We start from the raw sequence: 25,372 nt of genomic DNA on the forward strand, positions 1-25,372 counted from the left end.
CGCAAGTGGGCTTCATAAATAATTTATTAAAGCAGATACCCATAAAGGTCTTTTTTTTTAATTAAATAAAAAAATATACTGAGTGCTTAAAACTAGTACAAACATTAATTAGGACTCTATTTTCTTTGTTTACTTTCGATAATCATACTCCTCTTTACTTCAATTAAGGAGAAACTATCCCGCCATCACGCGCCAATCCAAATAAGGCCGTTTACACACGCAACAGTTCGTCGCTTAATATAGACAACGTAGGCAGTTAACACGGCTTATCGGGATCGTACCTACACTATCCTCTTTTGCATACTTCTAAAGTATACATTTATATAGAACATAAATGTGCACAAGTGTGTATTTTTCATTTCAATAAACATAAGTGTGTATTTTTTACATTATTTTTACGAAATAAACATGAAAAATACTGTAATGAAGTATTTAACGAGTTTTTGATTTAAAACATTGATGTATTCAACTATATGTCAACTATGTGTCCTTATGTATATTTTAATGACTGGATACTAATAATATGATAGTTAACTGAAAAAAAATAACCTTATAAATAATATTTGGTAATCACGATCGTTTTCTTTAACGTTCTGTAACATTTCAGATGGAACAGATTTTTTTGGTGTCTCCTCAGGTGCTTTTTATAATGTTTACTAAAGTAAATGGTCATCATATCTTTCAGTATCTATTTTATTATTAATAAATTCTAATAACTTTTAGCTAAACAACTTATTGACAGATAGAGTTTGTTTTTAAAAACATCGTTTTAAATATGTTCCGATATTTGTCAAAATTTATATTATGTCAATTTTAAAGTTCGAAAAATTAGATCTAAAAAGATATTTTTTTTAAAAAATTAATAGTGGTGTGAAAAACTCAAAATGATATCACTTAACTAAAACACATTGTGCCATTAACAATGCCCCTGTGATGATGAAATAAAAAAGTCTAAGAATATTTTGAGAGAAACATCAATGTAGTCCCGACATCTGCCTAAACGGGTCGGGAACACCTGCTCGCCAGACGTCCAAAACAATCGCGGAATACATCGCCGTGTGTAATAATAACAGGTGAACCGCCATAACAGTCAGCGCTGTAGAGCTAATAACATAACGTAACTTAACCTTTTTTGAATATTCTTCTACATCACTTTTAGATATAATTAAATCCCTTGTCATCATTGAAATCAATTATTTAAACACGTGGTTTGGTTTAGTAAGTACGAAGTGACTAGTTTCAATTTTTTACACGATGTTACCGTTGGCAATTTTCTTACGCAACAACTCCTCTAGATAAATAAAATCGTGGCGTTTTGGTATTGTTGGTACAGCTACTTTTTTACCATAAGTAAAAGTTTGTCTAAAGGTAACAAGTTGTATTTTTTCGTAGGTTTGTACAACAACAAGTTGTAATTTATAGGACACGATGTGGCTCAACACTGAACACAATAAGACTTTTTACAGAAATTATATGTTAACTGCGGTTGTCATAAAATTACTCATTCCGAAATTTAGACAAAACAATTCGTCGATGGACTAGACGTCTAATTACTACATGAATAACTAGCTGTCCTCCGCTTACCTCGGTAACTTAATTGCCGCGGACGGATGATTAGTTTGATTTGATATTGGTGTTTAAAGGATCCAATGTATGTTATCAATAAATGTATGTTATACGCTATTTAAGACTCTATGGTTTGAGAAATAATGAATAACGTAATGGTAGTATTGTGAGAAACAGCGTTTTATTACATATCAAATCTAATTTATGTTTACTATTTGTTGCAATAGAGTATGTACTCTTGATAAGTTATTGGTCTGTCGCATTCAAATAAAAAAATAAATTATTACAACATACTTCAGTGATCACTTTACCAAGAATCGTTAGAAATGCTTCTTTTTGAAAAATAAGCTATACATCTACCCTTTTAAATCTTTTATACTTATATTCAATCACTTGGTGTACAGGTAGCCCTCATACAACACGGTATCTTACACAATTTCGCTATTCGTTCATTGTAGGTATGTACAAGTTCGTAAATTGTAGGAACCCTCTTACGATACGACATCGATTCGAAAAAACTGCAAATCCTTTGTACATACAACACTGAATGTATTTTTACAGCCGCGGCGATGCTTGTTGCACGAAAGATACAACGTTACCGAAATGTCGTCTTTGTCACTGAAAAAAAATAAAAACATCAACTTTAAATGCGAGTTGTAAGAAAATATAGCCCTCTTCAATTGAAACAGAAAAGACGTGTGAAACATGGGATAATGAAATTAGGGGCAAATTATTTTTTATTTTGGATTAAATCAATCGGAGGCGAAAAGAAAAAGTTAATGAAACGGATTTGATAGAAATGGCATACAAATCATAACAATTATTGCCGCCAATTTAGGTCATCAGCACTGATGAAGATCAGCTAAGAATTTAACATTAAAAAAATTACAAGAATGCTTATGCTTAGCGGAAAATAAGTCATTTTTTTAATACAGACCCTTCCACGGAAAAGAGTTGAAAATTCAAAACGGGGTTGCAAAACCCTTTATTTCCATACTACGAAAATCACAATGACACGGTAAGAACAAGCAAGCAAAGTTCGATTACAAATCATTTTATGAGGGAAAGACATACGAAAACTTTATATAGAGAAAAAGTTCTGAAAGTGAAGACGATATCGTTCCACCGAAACAAACGTTAATTTAAACATACTGAACAGTGTGTGAGTAAAAAGTATTTTTTTTATGTCGATTTAATAAAAATGTTTTTATGTCTTTAGAAAGTAATCTCCCTTTTTGGAATAGCTCTGGGTCTTATACAACACGGCTTCTCATAACACGGTATTTTCTACGAACCTAACTACTGTGTTATAGGAGGGCTACCTGTATTTATGTATACGCGATTTTAAAAAAAATATCTAGCCAACAAAAGAGCTATAGTGTTAAAAGGTAATATAATGATCACAGTAAGGCATATGGTTACGAGACACCGCTATTTATAATTTATATACGCGTGTCACATACTAAAGGACACTAGGTACAATACGAGACCGTTTTCGTCGGCTTGAAGTTTTTGCGGGCTCACCTGGCGTTTGCACCTGACGCGGATGTCAAGGCGCGTGCATCCCTCGCGATAATCCTCAAGCTTCGTTATAGCGTTGATGCTATTATTTATTCTCTATAATGAATTTATTTTTAAATTTTAAATTATTGATATCGCAGGCAATATACAGTTTCTCTTGTACTACATCTGTTATTTTGGAATAGTTTTATATACCAAGATCAACGCATAGATTAGAAAAATGTTTTTTTTTAGAAGTTTGCAAAAAGACAATTTACTGATCTTTATAAAGAATATAATTAATTTTTTTTTCACAGCGGTTTTGATAAATAAAGCTTGCCATTAAGTTGTATTTTGAAATTAAACATCGATGACATTATGAACTTTTTCTGATAGTTATTATAAAACATTTTTTGTTTTCCTGTAATAATAAACCAATCTAAACGTTGGGACTATTCCCCACCATAATAAAATGCTTAAGCTTGACTATGTTCCGGTTTAAAGTTTACCATAGCTAATAAAATTACAGAGCGGACGAGACTATAAACTCTCAATGAACGTAGATGTGCTTTACTATATATTTTTATATTATATTTTGTTCTTTAAATACATATATAATAAACGATTAAAAATTATAGAGTATTCAGACCTCAAAAACTCACAAATTACATATATTTGCCTATGTATACAGACCATATAGGCAATATTCTTTTCGATTATTAGTAACAATCGTTTGTTAGGAAAAAAAAAATTAATTCATTACCTCGAGTGTTGATGATATTAAAAGTGAAATAACAGATGTCTAGATAAGGAGATGTATACATTGTTTAAGTAGGTAATATGAAATAAAGATAGGCACCTGCTTGTTCGTCGCCGTAACTCACGAAAAACAATTAACGTTCTTTTAATAGTTTTGATGCTTTTTCTATCCGAAGCAACGCTTGGACTCTAGGACAGCTGGAGTTTGATACAGTGCCTATTCGCAAAGGCCATCCGTTAAATTATTTATTAAAGTTTTGTTGCCTTATAAAATATTATTTTTATAAACAATTTTTGGAGATGTAATTTTAAAACTTATATGTTGTTAATAGTGATTCTTAAAATCATAATGCGGTTGACAATTATCAATGGCTTCTTAATTATAACATTACGATTAATTTTCTACAAAAACTCTGTACTCTATCAATATTTTCCATTCTCAGGTGCTGTGGCATCTGGACATATTCCGGCGTAGCTTCCGCGAGCTTACCGGCCACGCATGTCTCGGCCCATCCTGTATTTTTTGCGCCTTAAAGGTAAGTGCAAATCGCAGCAAGGTTATATAAAAGAAAGACAAAGAAAGTAAGGAGACTTAATTAAGGCTTAATTAATCGACTTTATATTTTTAACAATTACCTTAAAATTAATGCAGGTAATATATAATATAGGTAAGGGTGCTAAAAAAAGTTTCGATTTTCGGGATACAGTCTTGCATATAATTTACACTTTGTGCATTAATTATATAGAATTGCAACTGCTTATAAACAAGTTTCCATAGGATGGGTAGTAGCGTCGTCTACCTGCCATTTTACCACACTACTAACACCAACGCGCCTCCCGAGCGCTGCGATCATAGTATATCCCTCCATAGATATCTTTGGAGGAGGCTTATTCCTTGCAATGGACGTCTAGGGTCTGAAATTACTACGACCAATAATGGTGACCCTTAGCTATGTACTACAGTACAGCTTATCCAAGTGCTAATATTAAGTAAAGGATTCAATAAGTTGATTATTGAATTTTTATGGTCGTTCGCAATTATAAAGATGTAAAGGTGGAAATGTAAATATATAATTTCTCTAATTCATAACGGTTGAACAATTGCAACATTGAAGAATATGGTAGAAAAACTGGACGGTAAGTTGATGTTAAAAATATATACACATAATTAGTCTATATATAAGAGTTAGTCTATATAATCTATCTGCCAGAATCAAAAAAGGTGATACATTTTTTTTCACGGCTTGAAGAATTTGTTTTTAGACAAAATATTCTAACGGTTTATATGATACTATCAAAACTATAAGAAAAATACACAAAAAGTTATACATATTTTTTGATTGGTTGTTGACCAGTCATCAGACGTGACAATTTCTGTAACAATAAATCGCGTTTGTTTGCCTTATTCAAAAGTAAATTCGTAAAACCAAAGTTTAGGCACGTCTTTGCCATAGCAAAAATACCGGTGCCGGTTTTATTATCCAGGAGCGTTAAATAACAATAGTAATATTTTGGTACGTGTTATTTATTTGTTATAATTTAAAGAGACAAAAACAACGTATCGTAGTGTAAGAAAAAAGGCCAGATAGACAAATACATTACATTTTTCCTCGCTTAGTCGTGGATATAAAAACTAAATGTACACAGGAATTATTGAAAATTGATGGTATCAGGCCCATTTCTTGACAAATGTGCTATACATTCACCACTTTTATTAAAACTTTCATAACTAATACCCTCTATATGGTGAAGTAAAACTCATAAAAACTCACGAGCACAAAATGTATAATTTATTATTTTAGCCTGGATTCGTAATGATTTTGCATATTTCTCACTGGTTTAACTGGTTTTATAAAATAAGACGCTGCATCCAGTATGATTTAGATATCTCCTACCTACCATGGCTCGCTCAACACCATTACAGACTTTCCTGTTGGTCCTTTGTTCCTTTGCTGATGTTGTTCATAAGTTTCTTTACAAAACGAACATGAATGACATCGTTTTAAACTTGCATTGTTTGGAGGTTGTTTTTTGCATAATTTTTTGCAGCAAGCCCTGTAAAAAATTAAGTTTTGTTTTATATACACTCCTTGTTAGTAAATCCTTGTAGAACTCATGTCGACTTTTACTGTATTTTTGGTGCGAACTTTTTGATATAATTTTTATGAACCTCATTAGTTGGTTGACATGGAAAGGATTAATAAACTATGTATATTAAAATATATGCTGTGGTAGAAGCACGATCTAGGGTTCCTGGCCCGTTCAACGGCATTACGATCACGCGCGAACTCTATTTCTGTTTGAGTCTAGTTTAAACTTAGCGCTTAATCCGTCCGACAGAGACCGTGAGCGGGTTCGTAGAACTTTGACCTCGACTAAACAAGACTGTCAATTTATGAAAAAAAGTAATCAAATATTTTTTCATTAATAGTTCCTTGGTTATATTTTTTTTTGTATTACCCAGCAGTTCTTAATTTTAATATACAACTTAAAGTTTGATGAATAAAACTGATCTTTAGTAAGGATGAATAAAGACAATAAACTCTAACTTCGAGTTAATACCATTTTACAGTTAGGTGTTAAACGTAGCCGTCGATAATCTAATTTGCTTTGTGAAATCGTGGAGGTGCGTCTGATCGGACGTTTTATTTTTTGACCTTTTACGAAATACATGACATAGGATACTATAGAACATTTAAGACACATTTAACGCTCCTAATACTTCAAATAAAATATTAATCAAGCTTTCGTTATGTTTGCTATCGAATAACGTTACATATGGAAGTATAACTATTGTTAATATACCATGTTTCTGTTTAGTTAAGTATAAGCATTTTCTAAATTATATCCTGAAAAGATTTCACAAAATATTTGTAACAGTAAAGATGTGTTATATTATTGGCCTCAGTGATTATAAAAAGGTTTTACAAATTTTCAGTTACAGTTAGTCTTGGAATTTTTGGAAAAGTTTTATGTATTTCATTGATTTGATTTTCCAACCAATTTAGATTAGCTCTTTCGTTCTTGTCACTCACATTATTTGTAGGCTCAAAAAACATTTCAAATTAAATGTGGTCCAATTTATTTAATCTAAGAAAAGATAAGATTACATGGGAGTATGTATTTGGTTTGGGTGAGATAATTGAATCGTCAAAGTGAACGATCAGACAAAGCGAGTACTCTCACAGTGCACTGATAGCATCCGCTAATTATAACTTTTACTGCTCTACTCGCAACTCTCTCGTAACGGTATACAAAACATTAGTTTTCGTCTAATTACGAACGTTCACTTAGAATTAATGCTTCCAACGATCAGCGTCATTGTTATCGTCCATTTTGGAACGTTTACGGACTTGTTTAAAAATAATACATCTTTGCGGCTTAACAGTAATTTTTTAGGTAGATATTAATGTATAGCATATCTCAATGTGCAAAATTATATTGTCAGATTATTACATTTAATTAGGTAGATTTATAGATATTCTTACAATAAACATAAAGAGTTAAGGTATGTACCACATATTCAAAATCAGTATGTTGTATTTATAAACATTTAAAAACTTTGTGGTCTATATTATTTCTACCATAGTAAATGAGAATTATTTTCTGCATCTGTTATAAATAAATAATAACTAATAAACTTATGTATATATACAAATTATATGTAATTTTAAGTACCCCGCTATTTCGATTAAATGAAACAATATTAAATGAAAAATCCAGTGCATTTATATTAGATTATATATATATATAGTTATTTTTTTATGATATATAGGCAAAAAGAGTTTTACTACTTTCGGAAGTGAACGTAAAAATAAAAGTAAAATTTGGGTTTTGAATATTTTTTTGAAGTAGCTTCATTATACATTCACGAGGTAACCATTTGCAGTGTTATGATAATTATCGTATAATATTATAACGTATGAATCATTCCCCAACACATAACAATTTGGTCGTGATTATATAACCTTCCTTATGAACTATTACGCAGATAATTAAATGTACCAACAGTGTCTGTCCCTGGTTTAGGCACGTTCCTCCTAGAAGTGTGTCGTGGCGCTACGTGCTTCTAGTCTGATACAATCTGGGCCAACCAATTACCGAAATGATTACAACATTGCCCCGCAGTTCTAATCTTCGTCTATTACAACAGCCTACTAATTTGTGTAAAACCAATGGCTATTGTCATAGACTTACAACCTAGTTTTATGAAGTATGTCCATTTAAGATTGAATATAAGTTTATTCCTGTTTTTTTTTAGTTTCTACATGCATTAATAATTTTTAGTAACTTTATATGTTGCAAAGCACACTTGGCGGTACGTACATACGTACATACGTACGATTACATATATATTCTATATATACGATATGAAGTCAATAAAAGATTTACCGTATTTTATAAGGTCCTTTAAAACCACGCCATGTACCTATCCGAGTCCGCCTCCAAGACCCGAAGGAACCAAACCAAGCGAATAACCCACAATCGAGCATTAATAAAACAAAAAAATGAGTGTGTTGTTAAAAAGAGTGTATATGCCTGTACGAACAAATGGAATGTTATGTTAATTAGTATATATATTAAAAGCGTATTATTAGTAAGAGACATTCTCAAGAACTTCGTACATGCTGACCTAATTATTCCACAGATATATAACTCGTCCAACGAAACACGTTTTGGTATGCCGATGATATATTTAGTAACATTTACGTGCAGTTTCAGTCGGGCACATTTTTACTCTAGAATCACACCTTATAAGGTATATGGCATGAAGTCTAGCCGCGTTACAGAGCCGGTTGGGAAGATTTATATATTTTATACATTTATTTCAATATGCATCAATGAAATCTGTTAGTCAGAAATAGCTTCTAAACTTAGTGATCTATCTCAAATTATTGAATATTAGGAAATAACATAAGTAATAGGAGGTCACTGGCAGTGAGAATGTTCCTTTACATGTGATCTATTTTTAACTATTATTAAAATGGAAAAGTAATTTTTATACAAATCTGTTGTATAACAATTATCCACTTTTTGTCATATATATTTACACAATTAATGTATAACACAACAAGTACATTATATAAATTAGATGAGGTGTGAGTATTTAATTTGATTGCTGTTAAATATGTAATCAATCATATTTGCTAGCACTAAATTGTTTGTATACAAATGAAGGTATCTGTTATCTATCTATACTCGTACATGCAGGCCGTTGTACGTTGTGGATGCAGTGTACGCGCAGCTGCAAAACCGGTTTGGCTTCTCGTTTACACTGAGTACTTCATCATTTTTTATTGTTATTTTTTTCTTATAGCTTTTTCGGTTAAAAAAACAATGAAATTAGTACAAAAGTTGGATTTAAGGCCGAAGGGTATCCTCTAACAACAAACTCCGCGTTTATTATATTTTTTTGTTTTTAATTGACACGAATTTACTTCTCTTAAAACTTTCTTCATAAACGGTTGCATTGCTTGTACGCATTTGTAATAACATTTTTGATATCAGGAAATTGAAAGCAATGTTCACTATTCATGTTCAAAAGTCTCACCGGTTACCTAAGATAATTAAAACCCCCTTCGATTTCTCGTTCAAATATTGAACATCATGTATGTTTTATAAAGGTTACGTGGTTAAGATAAATGAATTGATGAACTGTGTAGTGATTACTTTACACATATATATGTTCAATAAGGAAATAAAGGTAAATTGTTTAATGTTATTATAACTAATAAAAAATCTTGAGTTTTTTTGTTTGCTGCTAAATACAATATTAAATTTTAATTTAATTTTTTATTCAGTAAATCACCGATTGTTATTTTTAAAGTAGATTTTTACATCATATTGACTGTTCATATCTACATACTGTTTCTATAGTGTCGAGCCTATTTTAAAACCGTTCAAAGATCTCTGTACAAGGTTTGAATACAAAACGTGCGATTCAGGACTACCGTTTTCAGTAAATTATTTACACTTAGTGCTTAATTCTTCGCTCCGTCAGTCTCAACACGCCCTGGTCTTGGCGCCAAGTCGCATACCGTTTACTTATCGCATGGTCACGCACGAGATTAGAACGAAGTACAGTATTTATTGACAACGAATTAGACAGTACAAGGAAAATGTTAATAGTTGTTTACCGATAAAATAATTAAGAATATGACACACAATATTGAACATTAGTTATAATTTCATACACTACCTCTAATTAAGAACAATAATGTAGTTGTTATACAATTAATGACACAGATTATTTAATAGAATACTTTAATTTAAATTATAATCGCAGTATTTATTAAATTATGGCATTGATAAATTGATTATTATGTAATGATATTTTTCTATATTCTTAATGTTGAAAACCGAACGTGGGAAGCCTGGTCTGTTATTATGAGATTTTATTTAAACTGAACCTAATTGGTAATCCTTCTACTCGCTAATTTAAAAGTAAAGGAAGTGGAGGTTATAAAATAGTCCACTTGACTCCCACGCTGGATTAGACGTTAGGTCCTCGCTGTTTCACCCACTGTAACAATTATCAACAACAAGTTACTTATTCATTTTATTACAAAAATCATTACATATCTAAGAAAAAATTGTGTTAAATCATACATAAAGCATCATCGCTGTCATCATTTTAGCCAAAAGACGTCCACTTCTGGATTTAGGTCTTTCCGCAGACATTTAAAACCAGTTGAAATCGTCCAGAATCCTGTTTTCTGACTCCCTTAACATAACATAAAAAAGCGAAATACGTGCCTATAAGTGTACTGATATTTTAAAAATAGTAATGGCTTAATATTGGTCTTATGTTGATGTCATTGAAAGTGTGTATAAGGTGAACGGTGTTGCGAAAGAGACGACTACAGTGGTAAACAATTATTATAAATCTCATTTATTAAAACAGTTTTAGTGTTATTTACGTTCGACAACTTTATAACAAAAAGGCAGTTTCTAATCTTTTGTACCTGCTTAGCTTCATAAGTGTTTTGGAGTTGTTAATGAAAAAAGTTATGAAAAATTAGCACGTTCGCAATCAGGTTCTAATTAAAACAAAAATCTTTAAAGTTCAAACACCGGTCACAAAGAAAACATAACGGCAACCACCTATTCGCCACCCTCTTGAAGTTGTAACAACTTATTCTCTCCTGGACTAGAGAACAAGATATTTTTATATGTAAAACGTTACATCAATTTTATCTTGATTTATTGGTAGTTAAACGTTTCTGGCGAAGTTCAACGTGTAGGCGGAACGTGGGTGAAGTCGACGACAATAATAATATTTTCTCAATTTCGTGCACCATCGCCGTTGCTTCTGAACACAATCAAATATGGTTATCGCACGCATGTTTTCTGTAACGTAATAACATACCTAACTTCAAGCAAATGCGAATCTTTGAGGCGATCTATATCTAGCAGTGGGGTTGGTCATCCTCCTACTTGTGGTAATTCACATATAGTGATATTCCATTTAAGTTTTACTAAGTTTTGAAAGAATATACAACATTTACATATTATAAATTTTACAATAAAGATAGGCAAATCATTGCAAAGATTGCTAATAGAATTCCTTTGCAAAAAAAACACATTTCTCATGTTGTATCGTATAATAAGAAGAAATAGGAGTAAAATAACAGATGACAGCGTATTTCCTTATCGATCTGATCTATTTATTTATTTATTTAATATTCTTTGTTGTACACGATCTGTTATCTTTATCTATGTGACCTTTAAAAGATCAAGTGCATTATTTAAAATCATCTAAATAATTTTCTAACAATTTCGACTTTTTAACCAATTCATTTATGTTTTGTGTTAATTAATTAGACTGTGCGAAAACAAAATTTCCACAAAGAATGTAAATGAAAAATTTGAATTCACGTCAAGAAATGACGCGTATTAAACCGTTAACGTCTGACTAAGACATAACACTGAGGATTGAAATGTTAAGTAACTATGAAAAAATCAACGATGATTGAACGAGCCTGGGAAACAATAAAGCAACGTTGTGCACTGCAGCCTTCAACCACTGACCGGCCAGAAACAACAGTTTACCTTTAGTATGCGAAATCGCTGCAGCTCTTACCTCGGCTAAGTGTTATCTGCTATAATTACAATTGGACTCGATTGCGATTACGAAACGATCGGAAACGGCTGCATGACTTTAGCACTTATAGCTGTATGTTGATTCTATTTGATTACTGTTACAGTTAGAATAGGTGCAATAAAAGCGCAGCTAGTACAAAAGTATAGTTCTGACTTTGTATAAAAGTTAATTGCTTTAAATGCTATTTAAACCCAAATTTTAGGCAAGTATTGTAGGCAATCTATTCGTAGCGTACTCTGTTGCGACTCGGATAATTAACTTGTATTTGGAAATTTATATTGCATACTATTTGGTTAGGTGTAAAGAATTACACTAAATGATACAACTATGTTTTGATACTTCAAAAATATCCAATATTATAGCGACCCATGCACATGCTAAAACATACTCAATGTTGTGTTCATATTTTTAATGTATAATATATCAAAATAAATAAATTATTTATCGATTAAGAAACTAAATTTATGTAGGTTAAAGAATTCTATGTAATAGTTTACTAATCACAAATATTTAGTATAACCAATTTGGTTGAAACTGGTCGTGGGTAAATTGAACGAATGGACGGTTGAAGTGTCACGGTGACACACATGCATGCGGAATGGAGCGAAATTGGGCGCACCGTTTTTTAAAATATAAAATGATTTATAAAATAAATTTATTTATAAAATACGTTTACTAAAACTAACTTAATATTAATAAACAAACTTTTAAGAAAGTAATTATTTTATCAACGTGTACGATGTACCTTTTTGCCTCGGAAAGTTTCTTGCCCTTTCCTTGCGATAATAAATTACACGTATTGGTAGTAAAAACTTGACAAACAGGACTACATTAATATTTAATATCAATCACAGTATCATAATGCAAAATATCTAGGCGACATTGATGAGAACGGTACTTAAGAAGCAATCGACCAACGTTGGTCAGAAAACACCGTCTTTTACTGTCGTGTGAATGTCGGCATATACGATTCTATACTTTCTTCGGGTTAAAATTTGTCCATTAAAAACTGATATTGAGAATTAACATTTGTGGCTAAAGTGTCAAAATAAATATATTTATTTTAGGAGAATTTCGAGCCCAACAGAGGATTAATTTAATGTTAAGTCACCCGACTAACGAATAATGAAATGGCAATCTTCTTGAGTATTTATAGCTTTAATTTCTTCACTTCTATTATTAATTTTAAAAAATTTAACGGATTTTGACTTATATCAAAGAAAGAACTTTTTAAATTTCAACAGATTTTTGTTTCTTTCTGTCTACCATATGTATCAAGAGAAATGTTTACATTTGCGTATGTTTTTGTATATACTTTTAGAATACTGCAATTGTATTAAGTACAATAACCATTCCTCTAAACTAAAATAATAAGAGATGATCTTATTTCAATTCACGTTGCCATCACAGAAACATTACAGAGCAAGAAAAGATGTCCAATTCTACTAATCTCTTCTAACATGGCACGAACTACGTTGTGTAATATAAACATCTTTGCCCAAGACTGTTAGAGCCACAGGTAAACTCTTGACATTTAAGTGACGCGGATTGCATCTATGTCAATATAATGGTTAAGACTGTAATCTCATCTGAACGAGCGTTTCTATAGTAGAAGAATAAAAAATAGAATTCTGAAAGTTACAAGCACTTACTGTCGTGGACTCGATATTTGTATATATTTACCTACATTATGAATATTTTTACTACTCAAGTCCTAAAAGAAATATATTAGAATTAAATATTGTAATTGATGTGATAACAGTGTATGAAATATTCTATTAAAACGTTATAGTACTGACTAAAACATCTTTACTGAACATATTTCCCTGTGACAATCTTATGATAAGCGAATCATATTGCATGGAGTGTAAGCTATCTGTGTTATCACGGTAACGTGAAGAGGTTACGGGCCCGCGCTCACCAGCACGGCGTCGGTTTACTGAAACCGGTATCATATGGTTTGACCCCTTGCTTTCGAGATTCGTATTGCATTCGGGCAGGCGGCCGCCACTTTTGAATTTGATAATTTGCCATTTCTCGCGAATCGAGGTTTCAAGGGCATTGAATTATCATGCGTAGACTCTACTGCAAATGTTTGTTACAGAATAACAAAAAGCTGTCTACTGTGCTCCGTTATAAAACCAAAAAATTAACAATTAAAAAAAATATGAAATGTACATTGAAATTCAAGACCGTACAATGTAGGAGATTTAAAGTCTTGTTAAATCTTTAGACAATTTATAATGGCAAGGAAAAAGTACCGACTTATAAAGCTTCTCTGTAAATAGGTACAAAGACTCCATCTTTGCCATATCAAGTACGAGACGTAACCGGACTCCCGCTAAAGCCTCTCTTGCGTCCCGCTCACACCAACGGCTATGCGTGCGCGGCGCCGAAACCTCCGCTGGTTATCTCTGTTGCGCGCATGAGCCTGCGCAGCCTGTCACTGAGTGCTTACTACACGCCGCCTCTCTACCGCCGCGAATAGACGTCCCCTGTCTATAATTCGATGGATGTTATAAAATACAACCATTATCGACTATTTTATTGGCAAAGTAGTGTTGTGTGTACGGTTTAAAATCGCATCGACTTGTGTTTCGCGCCCGAGTGTACGTTGTTTACATGTTCAAGTGTCAGAGTTCATTAACGCTAAACAGTGTTCAAACCGAGTGAGTGGTATCTGTGTGCTAGAAGTGACTTCATTTGAATACGGTGATCATATATTATAGCCTTGTGCTCGACAGGACGTTGAAGTTGTCCAACCTATATGCAATAAATTTATTATTGCATATATTAAGTGTGTCCGCGACAACTTATTATTATTGGCAAATGAGACCATCGAACGACTACATTGAATTCCAAATCGCACTTAAATAATAACGATAAATGTTTTTCAAAACCGTTATATAAAAACGAATACATAAAAACTATTTTTATTCACATAACTTTGTCATACTAATGTGAGCATAATAACGTATTATCGATTCTTTTAACTGACTACCTGTTGTATCTTCGTGACATTTATATTTTGCTATACACGACGAAGAATCTGCTACACGGCCCACGCAAGTAAATCTCGTCAACTATGATGTTGTTGTCCTTGCTTGATTATTTGTATGACTTATTCCGTTATTACGATTAATTTTTAAGGAACTTTATACAATAATAGCTGCGTACATATCTGATAGACTGGTTAGGTAGACAGCTAACGTAATCTAGGAAGTATAGACGTATAAATCTGCCTTTCACGTAATAAATAATAAATGTATAGGTTTTTCTTGTAGGATCTAGTCACTAATAGGTATTTCAATGAGAAAGAAATATAAAAAAATATAAACCAGCTAGCTTATGTGGTTTCTTACACAATGGCCTATCGCTGCGACGTAATTGAATAAGTGGTTACGAGTGTAACAAATCGGTTGCGGGAGCGATTATGGTCCGTAGAACAAATCGATGTAAACGCTTCGAAGTTCATCACACCGATGATAATATCAGCTCTCCATTCATCTACGTAGTTATAATATGACTATTTCACATAAAATAAAAAAAAATAAGTAACAACTAATAATAATCAAAAGGTTCAATGTTTGGTTATAACATTGTATCTTTAAATTGAACGATGCTTTATAGGCAAACTTAATCTTATACTAGTTTCTTTCTAATTGAGCTCTTTACGCATTTTCTAATAATAATAAATGCCATAAACAAACAAATGAATATCTGTATTGTATGTTTCATTTTACAACAATCGTATCGCTTACATAGAACTGTTGACTATATCGTAACAAAAATTCTTGTGAATGCAGTGCATGGTGTACTGCTTATTGGTGCAATGTGACATTACAAATTATTTACACCTCCATCTTGACAATAACTGTCCCGGAGGTGCTAATTTTTAGGCAAGGCCTAAAGCTTTACATGCTTTTGTACAATACCAATGTCTCAGTATAAATATTCTCTAAAATGTATTAAAACACTTTTTAGTACGAGATTCGGAAATTTATTTTTGTAAATCTTCAATAATGAAAAATAACAGATGATAATTATAAATTGTGATTATAGTATTTTCAAATATTGTAATTAGTTAATTATCCGGTCACAGGTATCACCGCATTTTTATTGCCGGGGAGTATTGTGCAATTGAAATCGAAATTAGCAGCCTGCATAGTGGCTGGGCAACATCGTAATGAATAAAATCTTACAGATATTCAATATCTATCTAATACGGTATCTATTGGTAAATTAAACATAATTATAAGTGACGTTGGTAATGCGTCAATTTTCTTTATAGAAATTTGTCTCCATTTGCCCCTCGTGGTGTCGTCACTAGTTCTCTGAAAAAGGCTTTATTCAAAAGGCGTTACAGAATCGTGGTATTACTCATGTTGTTGCGGCAACTTGAGCGTAACCTTGTTTGTGTTCTGTGAAATCCTTTAAAACTATCTTCGCCCACGAATACACACACAAAAAAAAACAAAGACTATTTAAAAGCTAATAAACATAGTTCCTGATTAGTAGTGGTAATTTAAAAAAAATATAATTTACATTGGAATTTAGTTAAACTAGTTTGCTTGTGACTGTTAAAGAAACATTTCAATCACTCGGTGGTTACTTGCGGGTTATTTCCGTGTATTTCTTTATCAGTTTTAAAAGGTTTGACAGAATTATTAGTTCAAGTGGTTTTTGAAAGCGTTACCTAATGATACAGTTTGCATTTCTAAACATTGTTATTGATTAGTAGTTTCTCACAGTATGAACGCACTGTGTAATTAGATCGGAGGTACGCATGTGAGAATCGTCTCACGGTTGCCGGTTGCTCGATCAGTAATAAAGTGTAATGTTTGAATAATGTTTCTAAAATGTTTTATAACGTTGAAGTGGCAAACGATTGTCATTAATTAAATTTTTACTTAGCATCAAAAAATAAAGAATTGGTGTAACTTTCTCTAAGAATACAAATAGTATCCTATTTTCATATACAGTATTACAATACGCTCCCGTGTAATGTCTCTAAATTATCTCGTAATAAATTTAAGAACTTCATAAAACCAAAATTTTTTAAGAAACCATATTAACATGTGGTGATAGAACGATTTTTCTGTGATAATTGAGTATTGGAATAAATTGCGTTAAACACTGTATTAAGAATATTGTAAAAGTGATCACAAAAAAACCCTCGTTTGTACGAACATAACACGTGGCTATAAGTTGAAGGATGCCATTTTAAAGCGTTCAATCATATTCTTTTAAGTAGAGCTCTTCTATCAATCTTCTCATGATATAATATGTGAATACTAACATGAATAGATATAGTAAAACTGTAAACGTCACGGATATAAAAGAATATTAATCCTATATTCATATATATTGAAACGTTTTATTAAAATATCTACGCTTACAGAATATTGTAGCAATGTTTTGCGAATATTAAACGTCAGAAGTCTTATAACAAGCCGAGAAAGCACAGAAAGAGGCCCAATCCAGTGAAATAGTAGTATGTAAGGCAGCTCTCTAACTTCGCTACTTTAAAAGAAGTTTTAGACAAAGCAGCCCTCGCCCTCTAACAAATTAATCTTAGGCATCAGTAAAACTCACGTCTTTAGAACCAGAGTTTTTTAAAAACAAAAAGATGTGAAACTAAACACAACCAAAAAGATAATAATAAATGTTATAAATTATTAGAGATTACTTTAATAACTTTTACCTAAAGAATACTGGGTGTTCCCAAAGAGAACCTTTGTTTTCAACTTGTATAAAACAAAACCTTTTTGTGTCGATATAAGCGAACGCCTCCTTCTTTAAAAAGTAACACATTGAAATTATTTGACGTTTCCGGTACGGTTATCTCTTAAAGTCGAGCAACCACTTATTATGCAGTGGGAAAGAAATAATTAGCTTTCCACGTATAAATTGGTTCATAGTAACTATGTTTTTTAGTCAAGTCTCCAATATTTTCATAATCCACCATTCAATATCCAGGGTGATAAGGTTTAATGTATACTCAAAAAGCTTTAAGGCTTTCCAATCACTTCATGTAAAGTGATCACTCTGAAATATTTTTCATTATTTTTTTATTAAAATTCGATAGGCTAATAACTTCTGCCGGTGCAAAGTCTACAGCGATAGATAGTAAATAATTATTAATCGTTACATGTAAAGTAATCCTAGTTACTATATTATGATTACGTAAAATTTTATTTCTAAAACTATAGTCTGTTAGAGTGTTTCATACATTAACTGTTTGTAAACGAACTATGCAGTCACCGTTGTTATCATTTTACACCTATAACTGTTCACATTAAAAAAATTTAAGCAATTCAAAACGTCGAACAGAATTGTTATATAAAACATTGTGTTATTTAAAACTACTCAGTGAGAGATTAAAATAGGAATTAAAGTCTTAAATAGAGGTAACTAATGTATAAAACTGATTTCAATCTAAATCTCCATTTCTTAATAAACTATAGCATATAATAAAGAAAGTGAAGGACCTAAGCAGTATTCACTAATACAGACCAGGATTCTTCTCTTGTTAATTTTACGTCCGAGGCGATGACGTATTTCAAAGTAAATTCACTCGATGGACACGTGGAAGTTGACCACATATTTTTCAACATCGACATACTTCGGCAACTGACTCACGTGGCGAGAAAGTATATTTTATTATAATAAATGTGCGTCGATTACGAGGGAGCAGGAGGTTTTGTTCTTCGTTCATGTCAACAAGTGTAAAGTGTGAGAATGGTGATAGATTTGTTTATTCATCCCTTTAAATTCCACGGACGTGAATCATAGGATTGAAGCGGCACAAAGAAGTTAAATAGTAATTATAGAGGTATTAGTCATATTTTTATTTCCATATGTTTAGTTTAGCAATAAAAATTTATAATTTATTGAATTTATATTATCTGGCATGCAAAAAAGACTTTAGCGAACATTTGCAATTTTTCTCAAATCTTTCTGATCAACAAAAATTCTTTTAAAAAGATGTGCCATCTGCGTAACACATTGTACGCACGTGCACTTGTACCGTACGAAATACTCGTTTATACATTTCGTAGTTCATCTTGGCGAGTTCTACTTATCGCCATAGAAATATAAACAAAGCGTCGCAACGCTCTAAAAGAGAGAGATGAAAGAATTAATAGGCATGTAAGTTAGAAAGGGAACGCGTCGTATCCACGTGAGTTACGTTAACAATAGATTACAAAAAACTATACCTACCTGGAAGGTAAAGGCGCTCGCGTTTGCCGCCCCCGCATCGGTCTCACGTTAGTCTGCTCGAAAGCCTCTTCGGTGACGTTCGTAAACTAGTGAAGCTTTTTAAGTTATTTATTTTCTAATCATTATTGAATCGTCATTAGAACTCGCATACGGTGATTATATTTTTGTCTAATCTATTCGTGACGTAACATGACAGTTGTTTATTAATTGCCTTTACATTAGCAACCACCTGTCGCTCCCTGGTAGCTATACGAATTAATCGCAACTGCCGTTTTCCCGCCGTAGGTTCGAAGTCTCGAAGGTTCTCATCCAGCTTTTTTTAAAAGCATACGTTATAAATAATATTAAACGGACATTGTTCAACGCGGTGGGACGAGTGGAATTCAAATGAAAAGTTTCCCGGTTGTACGTGGTTCGGGTACTTATTGCCTTATAAGTTGTCCGCGGACACAACGACTGATAGATATGTATATTTAGCGCGTAGCCATTGTCTTCGATCACGACCTGTATGGAGATTGAATTTCGAATGAGAAGCCGAAGCTAATTCGTTTAATTCGCTTCGCCGATCGCGTGATCCTATCGAACTATGTGGACTAGTCAGTGCGATGATTAAGTTTCGGTATAAGAAAAAGGAGCCAAGTGATGGCGGCAAGAGTGGGACCGCCATTCAGAAACAAAAGATTGAAGGTCTGAGGGACCGTGAACTATTGCCTCCCAAGGATATGATGCTGGTGGGGTCTCTGGCCGGAGTTAGACACAATACTCTGCCGAGATCACGGCCGCCTTCTGCCGCACGTCGGGATCCACCGGAACAATTGTTGAATCCCACAACTATATCTTTATTCAGAGTAAGTATCATTCTAGTAGTGTTTTCTGCTTTATGTCTTTTCATTAATATATATTAGTTCTGCTTGTTATAACAAAACTTTTACTAAAATAAAAATAACGCGTGAACAAAACATTCGTACCAAGTTCTTATATACATAAAAACCCATTTAAAAATATTTGTTCAAAAAACTATCAAGAACTTCTTCAAGAATTGTCTCTTTACGAAAAGAATCTCTCTATATACTTAATTTAGTTTTGATTTTTATTCAGTCATATTTTATTTATTATGTTTGTTTAATGTAGAATGTTGACTATAACTGATCTTTATGTCAAAGAACACTACGTTTTTACTACCAGGTTATTCCAACAGTTATTCTCCGTGCGTGGAAATAACTTGTTATTCAATGGTGGCTGCTGACCCTTAAAGGCCATTGTATATTTATAGGCTTCAAAGCAAATTGCCATAAGAATATTTAACAGGACTGCCCGTGTGTGTAACTAGCACTTGTTAAGCGCAATAGTTTTTAAGGCCAACTGCAGACTCATTTAATTCTTAGCAAATCCTTTAATACAGAATTTTTTGGACCTCCTTAATCTTTATCGAATAAACGGAGTTGGATCACCACCTTGGCTAACTAATAACTTTATGTAACATAAATTGTTACGTTAAACCGTATTTAGGCATTATTATTATTTATAATATTATCTTTTGACTCGTATTGCTATGATTATATGTGAGATGATTGTCATATTCTTTCATGCTATATAATTTAGATCGTATAATGAAAATAAATACTAATAAATAAAACATGCTTCTTATATATTATTTTTTTTATCAAACTTGTGTTTTGCCTGTAGACTTTGTACTTTTTTTGTCCTCTTGTGATATTTCGGTGTGTTTAATTTAAATTTACGTATTTATATTTTAATTTCGAATGAAAAATTCGTACACGTGTATTTGTTGTGATTTTAACAATTTTATCATTTGAATGGCGCCTCCAAGTACCAGGCTATCAGAAATCTCAAGTAGCAGGGTCACGGCTTATGGTGCACTAAGATAGTACAAAGCACCATTCGCACGCAACAATTGGCGCCGTGAGGTTAACCGCGTTCACAGACCACTCGTCTGCGTTTAACTTAGATATAACATTATGTGCCACTTATTACATCCGCGTATTTTATTCCTTTGACTCTCATTATTTACTTACGAATTAGCTGTAATTTAAACGAACAATAACTTTTATTTGAACTTCCATTGCATCATGTCTAGGCATTTTTAGAATTAATTGGATAGACTTATAAAATATTACATTATCGGTGATGTTACTATATATTATAATGATTTAGTTTAATTAATATTAACCATTATTGTCTCTACGAGATCGAATCGAGAATGAAGAGATCCATAGACGAATGGAAGTAACCGACTTAGCTTAGCGGATGAGCATGTTGAAGTGACAGTCAGCAGGCCGCATGGCACTCAGAACAAGTGGCTGCTGGGGTCTAAGGATTGTGGATTGGTGACCTCGGACTTGTAAGCACAGCGTAAGACATCCACGTACAAATTGGTCAGATGACTTTGTTAAGATTGTCGTGAGATGCTGGGTACGAATAGCTTACAACCAATTCTATTTCAAATCCTATGTCCAGAAGTGTAAATCCCAAGGCTCAAATGATGAAGACAAACCAGCAAGTAGCCAAAGTAATCGATACCAAATATATTCTTGGAGTTTATTCTTTAACTAAGATATATATTGTCATTAAAAAATTTATTCCTACAATGAACAGGAAACGTCATTTTGATATAGACTCATATCGTATTGTACGCGGGCGCGCATCGATCAAACAATACCGTCGCGTCTCCAAGTTCATTAACTTCTCGGAAAAAGCAATAAGGATATTATGGAAACAGTGCAATAAAACTGAGAAGGGAATACAAACTCTCGTGAAATATCATTTTTGTTGTTCATTCGAATTTGCATGTATGAACAGCGTAATTGGGATAAGGGTAAAAGATTTTAATGAATGAATTTATGGTTCATTTACTGTCAATTAATGTATGATACACCTTAAAAATCAATGGTTTTAGAAATAGTAAATTAATATTAAGATTAATTATTGTTTACTATCTGTCTCCGCCGACTTTGTATTGTCTGATGTTTAGTTTGGTTTGTCGCAGTCGAACAGAAAAAGATGATTGGTGTTCTTTTTTGAGAGAATTCCTTTCTAAATGAAAATAGTTAAAAGCTTCAACTTAAATATAAAACAATCTAAAATAAGGTAACATTTTGAATTACTATGTATGTAACATATAAATGGTTTGAAACACAAATGATCGACGCCTAAGATGAATATAAATAATTATTCTATGTTAAAATCAGTTACATTTAATTAGTTTTAATAAAATAAAAGCTGTTGATTCCGTCTCGGCGAAAGCATTAGAAGCAGTAAAATAATTTATCTTGTGGTATAACGGAAGGCACGGCGCAAGCTGCGTCCGTTAGGCACCGGATAAATACGCCACTCGAATTACATCAACTTCGTCGTAATCTCGTTTAAGGATATTACAAAATGTCACTGTTACGTCTCTACGTACTAGCAGCAGTGAGCAGGGTGATCCTTCTTTTATAGACTATATAATCAACCGAGCATTTTTTTATTGTTAATAAACAGGCGTACTGTAAAGAAGAGTGGACGTAGAAAAAATAAAACGCTTTTCAGAGCGATTACTTTATTTTTTTTTTAATGATTCTATCAAATAATAATTGTGATGAAATTCCTAATAATAAACAACGATTATTAATAAAAATAGGTTTTCTATCTCATAAATAAAACGCTCAAGTAATAATATGGTAATATTTGAATAACACGCTTTTTTTGAACTTTTGACAACTATGATAAGATTTAATCATAAAAAACTATCTTGTGTCTTAACGAAATATACTGTAAATAATATCCGAATAAACCGAAACATTCTCAAGTTTTGCTTTTTAGGGATTGTCTTTTTGTTCGATTTGTATTACAATTGTTATAACATTGCTATAAACATAATATTTAATCTTTTATTTACGAACTATAGTAACAATATCTATAGTAAGTTTAATACGAAAAAGTATTATTAATTTTTTTTAAATATGTAAAGTTGTTATGTTATTATTTATAACTAAAACTATGTGCAATTGTGTACAATTAGTAAAATTCCAACAAGGATTTTAACATATAAAGCTTATATTAATAAAAATAAATATAAAGATTTAATTAGATAAATTAGAAATTATTTACTTGTTGGGCTGAACAAACTATATTATTTGACATTAAATTTAAGAAAATCTTTTTTTTTATATCGGAAAACATTATGTAGAAAAATTTTTAAGTCCCATTTGCTACATAGAAAATCTGATAAGTAAAAATATCAGTTACTTAATGGTTAATTTAAAAAAAAAAACAATTACTTAAAGTTACGGCCTTAGTCAAATGTTACGAAATGAAATACGTCGTCTGAGACTCGTTTTCACAAAATACGTAGCATGATCTCAGCCGGAGTCATGACTTGCGAGTGACCTATAACATCGTGTCATACTGGTTTTTTCTTCCGACCCCAAAATAGCATCAAACGATGTTTAGTTTTAAAACAATAGCAATAAGGAATATTTTATAATGGTAGGTAATAGTTATCATTAATTTCTTATGAGAGTGGCCTTTGTACTATTGAAAACCTTTGTTTAGATCAATTATCAAAGGATCTGCGGTTATAGTATGCACAGTAAATTGGACTTATAAATAAAACAGCTTAAGAAGCATTTGTTGCACGGATAACCTTAAAAATTTAATAGAATATATTTAACAAACATTCTATCGTGTATTCTATTTTTAATTAATACATATTCAGTAAATTAATATGCAATTATTAATAACTAATCGTTGACTAAATAAAAAAAATAGAGTACTGACTAAAATCTGCGTTTTTTCGCTCTTTAGTACGAGTTACAGTGTCTATTCGTTAACATTGTGCTACCATTCAAATTATATTATCTAGGCTACTTATAAACAAAAAGAAGAAAAAAAAACAGAAATGATCTTTGTAGTTCTTTAATTATTTTTATTTTTATTAATATCGTTAGTTGCAGGTTCATTGATTTGCGCACAGAATTATATGATTTATTGCATCATATCACAACTATATGTCTGTATTATGTTCTGTGTCCAGCAGTGAAAGTACTACAGTTGAAATGTTACAATGATTTCGTCGCAAACACTCAATTGAGTCATCACAAAATTGATGGCAGAAAAGATCGTGAGGAGACCGATATGACCTGGGTAGATATGACCTAGCGCGGTGATAGAAACATTCTGGTTGGTTTGTGTCTTAACATTGCAAGAATAATAACAAAAATTTGTTTTTGTTCACAGGAGCTATTCGCTCAACTGCAATGGTCGGCAGAGCGCGCCCCAGCAGCCGACAGCCTGCGGCGCGCGTTGGTCGGAGGAGGCGCTCGCTTCCAACTCGGCTGCATGGCCGACGCGAGCGAATGTTTCGAGCACCTTTTGCTTCGAGTACACGCGCACGTTGCAGCCGGCAGTGGCGACAAGAGGGAAGACGACGCCTGTAGAGCTCCTCATTGCGTACCGCATCGCAAGTTCGCTATGATGCTGGTTGAACAATCGGTCTGTGGCGCTTGCCAGGCAACTTCTGAACCTTTACCCTTTACGCAGGTATGTTCAATACTACTGTTTTTACACGGTTTTTACTAATTCCATAAAATTAATAAAATATTCCTAGTTCAGGAATTGAGACACAAATAGAACATGTATGGGAGCCGAGCTGAGGCAATTCAGAGGGCCCTAGAGTTTCGCTACCTTAACAGTCGTTTTAGGCTAAGTACTCTCTTCGCTAACACTTTGTACACAGATCATTAAAAACCTGTGTGTTTGATTGATATCAAGCTAAGAACGGTTTTGAAAGTCAATATTTACCGCTACCTTAAATCTTTTAGGCAATGTTTTATTTTATCTATTCTATCTTTTAAAAATAATAAACAACTCTGTTATCCGGCAATTACAGATGGTGCATTATGTATCAGCTACGGCATTAACTACTCAAGCTGCTTACGGTGATCACGGGGAGAGCTTCGGCACGCTACTTCGAAAAGCCGGCGGTATGGGAGATATAAGAGATTGTCCGGTAAGTAAATACATAAAATGTTATTGTTACGAATGTAACGAAAGCACTGTTGAACGGTCAAAATACGAAACGTTACTGATTTTGTGTGCGAAGTTTCGGTTCAATGCCGATTAAAGGCACAGAATTCTAAAGATAACAAGTAAAATTGACTAATCGTAACAGGTAATGTTTATTTGTGACAATAGCAATTATTTTAAATATTGTTTATG

At 32.5% G+C, this 25,372-nt stretch overlaps 1 protein-coding gene across 5 annotated transcripts in view; it reads left to right on the plus strand.

The window, feature by feature from the left end:
- ec (echinus) overlaps window positions 1-25,372 on the plus strand; it is a 53,382-nt gene that overhangs the window by 23,401 nt on the left and 4,609 nt on the right. For 2 of the 5 annotated variants that reach the window (XM_068774876.1, XM_068774880.1), the window contains exons 2-4: window positions 4,269-4,361; window positions 24,392-24,694; window positions 25,044-25,163. In XM_068774876.1, coding sequence (XP_068630977.1) covers window positions 4,269-4,361; window positions 24,392-24,694; window positions 25,044-25,163 — 516 coding nt within the window. Of the gene's footprint in view, window positions 1-4,268; window positions 4,362-14,390; window positions 14,642-19,199; window positions 20,002-24,391; window positions 24,695-25,043; window positions 25,164-25,372 lie in introns of those variants that run through there. The other 3 variants (XM_068774878.1, XM_068774879.1, XM_068774877.1) reach the window with 3 other exon arrangements.

Source organism: Battus philenor, unplaced genomic scaffold (genome assembly GCF_028537555.1).
Source record: "Battus philenor isolate CCGP_79_NKW_IND1 unplaced genomic scaffold, ilBatPhil1.0.hap1 SCAF_8, whole genome shotgun sequence".
Classification (NCBI taxonomy): Eukaryota; Metazoa; Arthropoda; class Insecta; order Lepidoptera; family Papilionidae; genus Battus; species Battus philenor.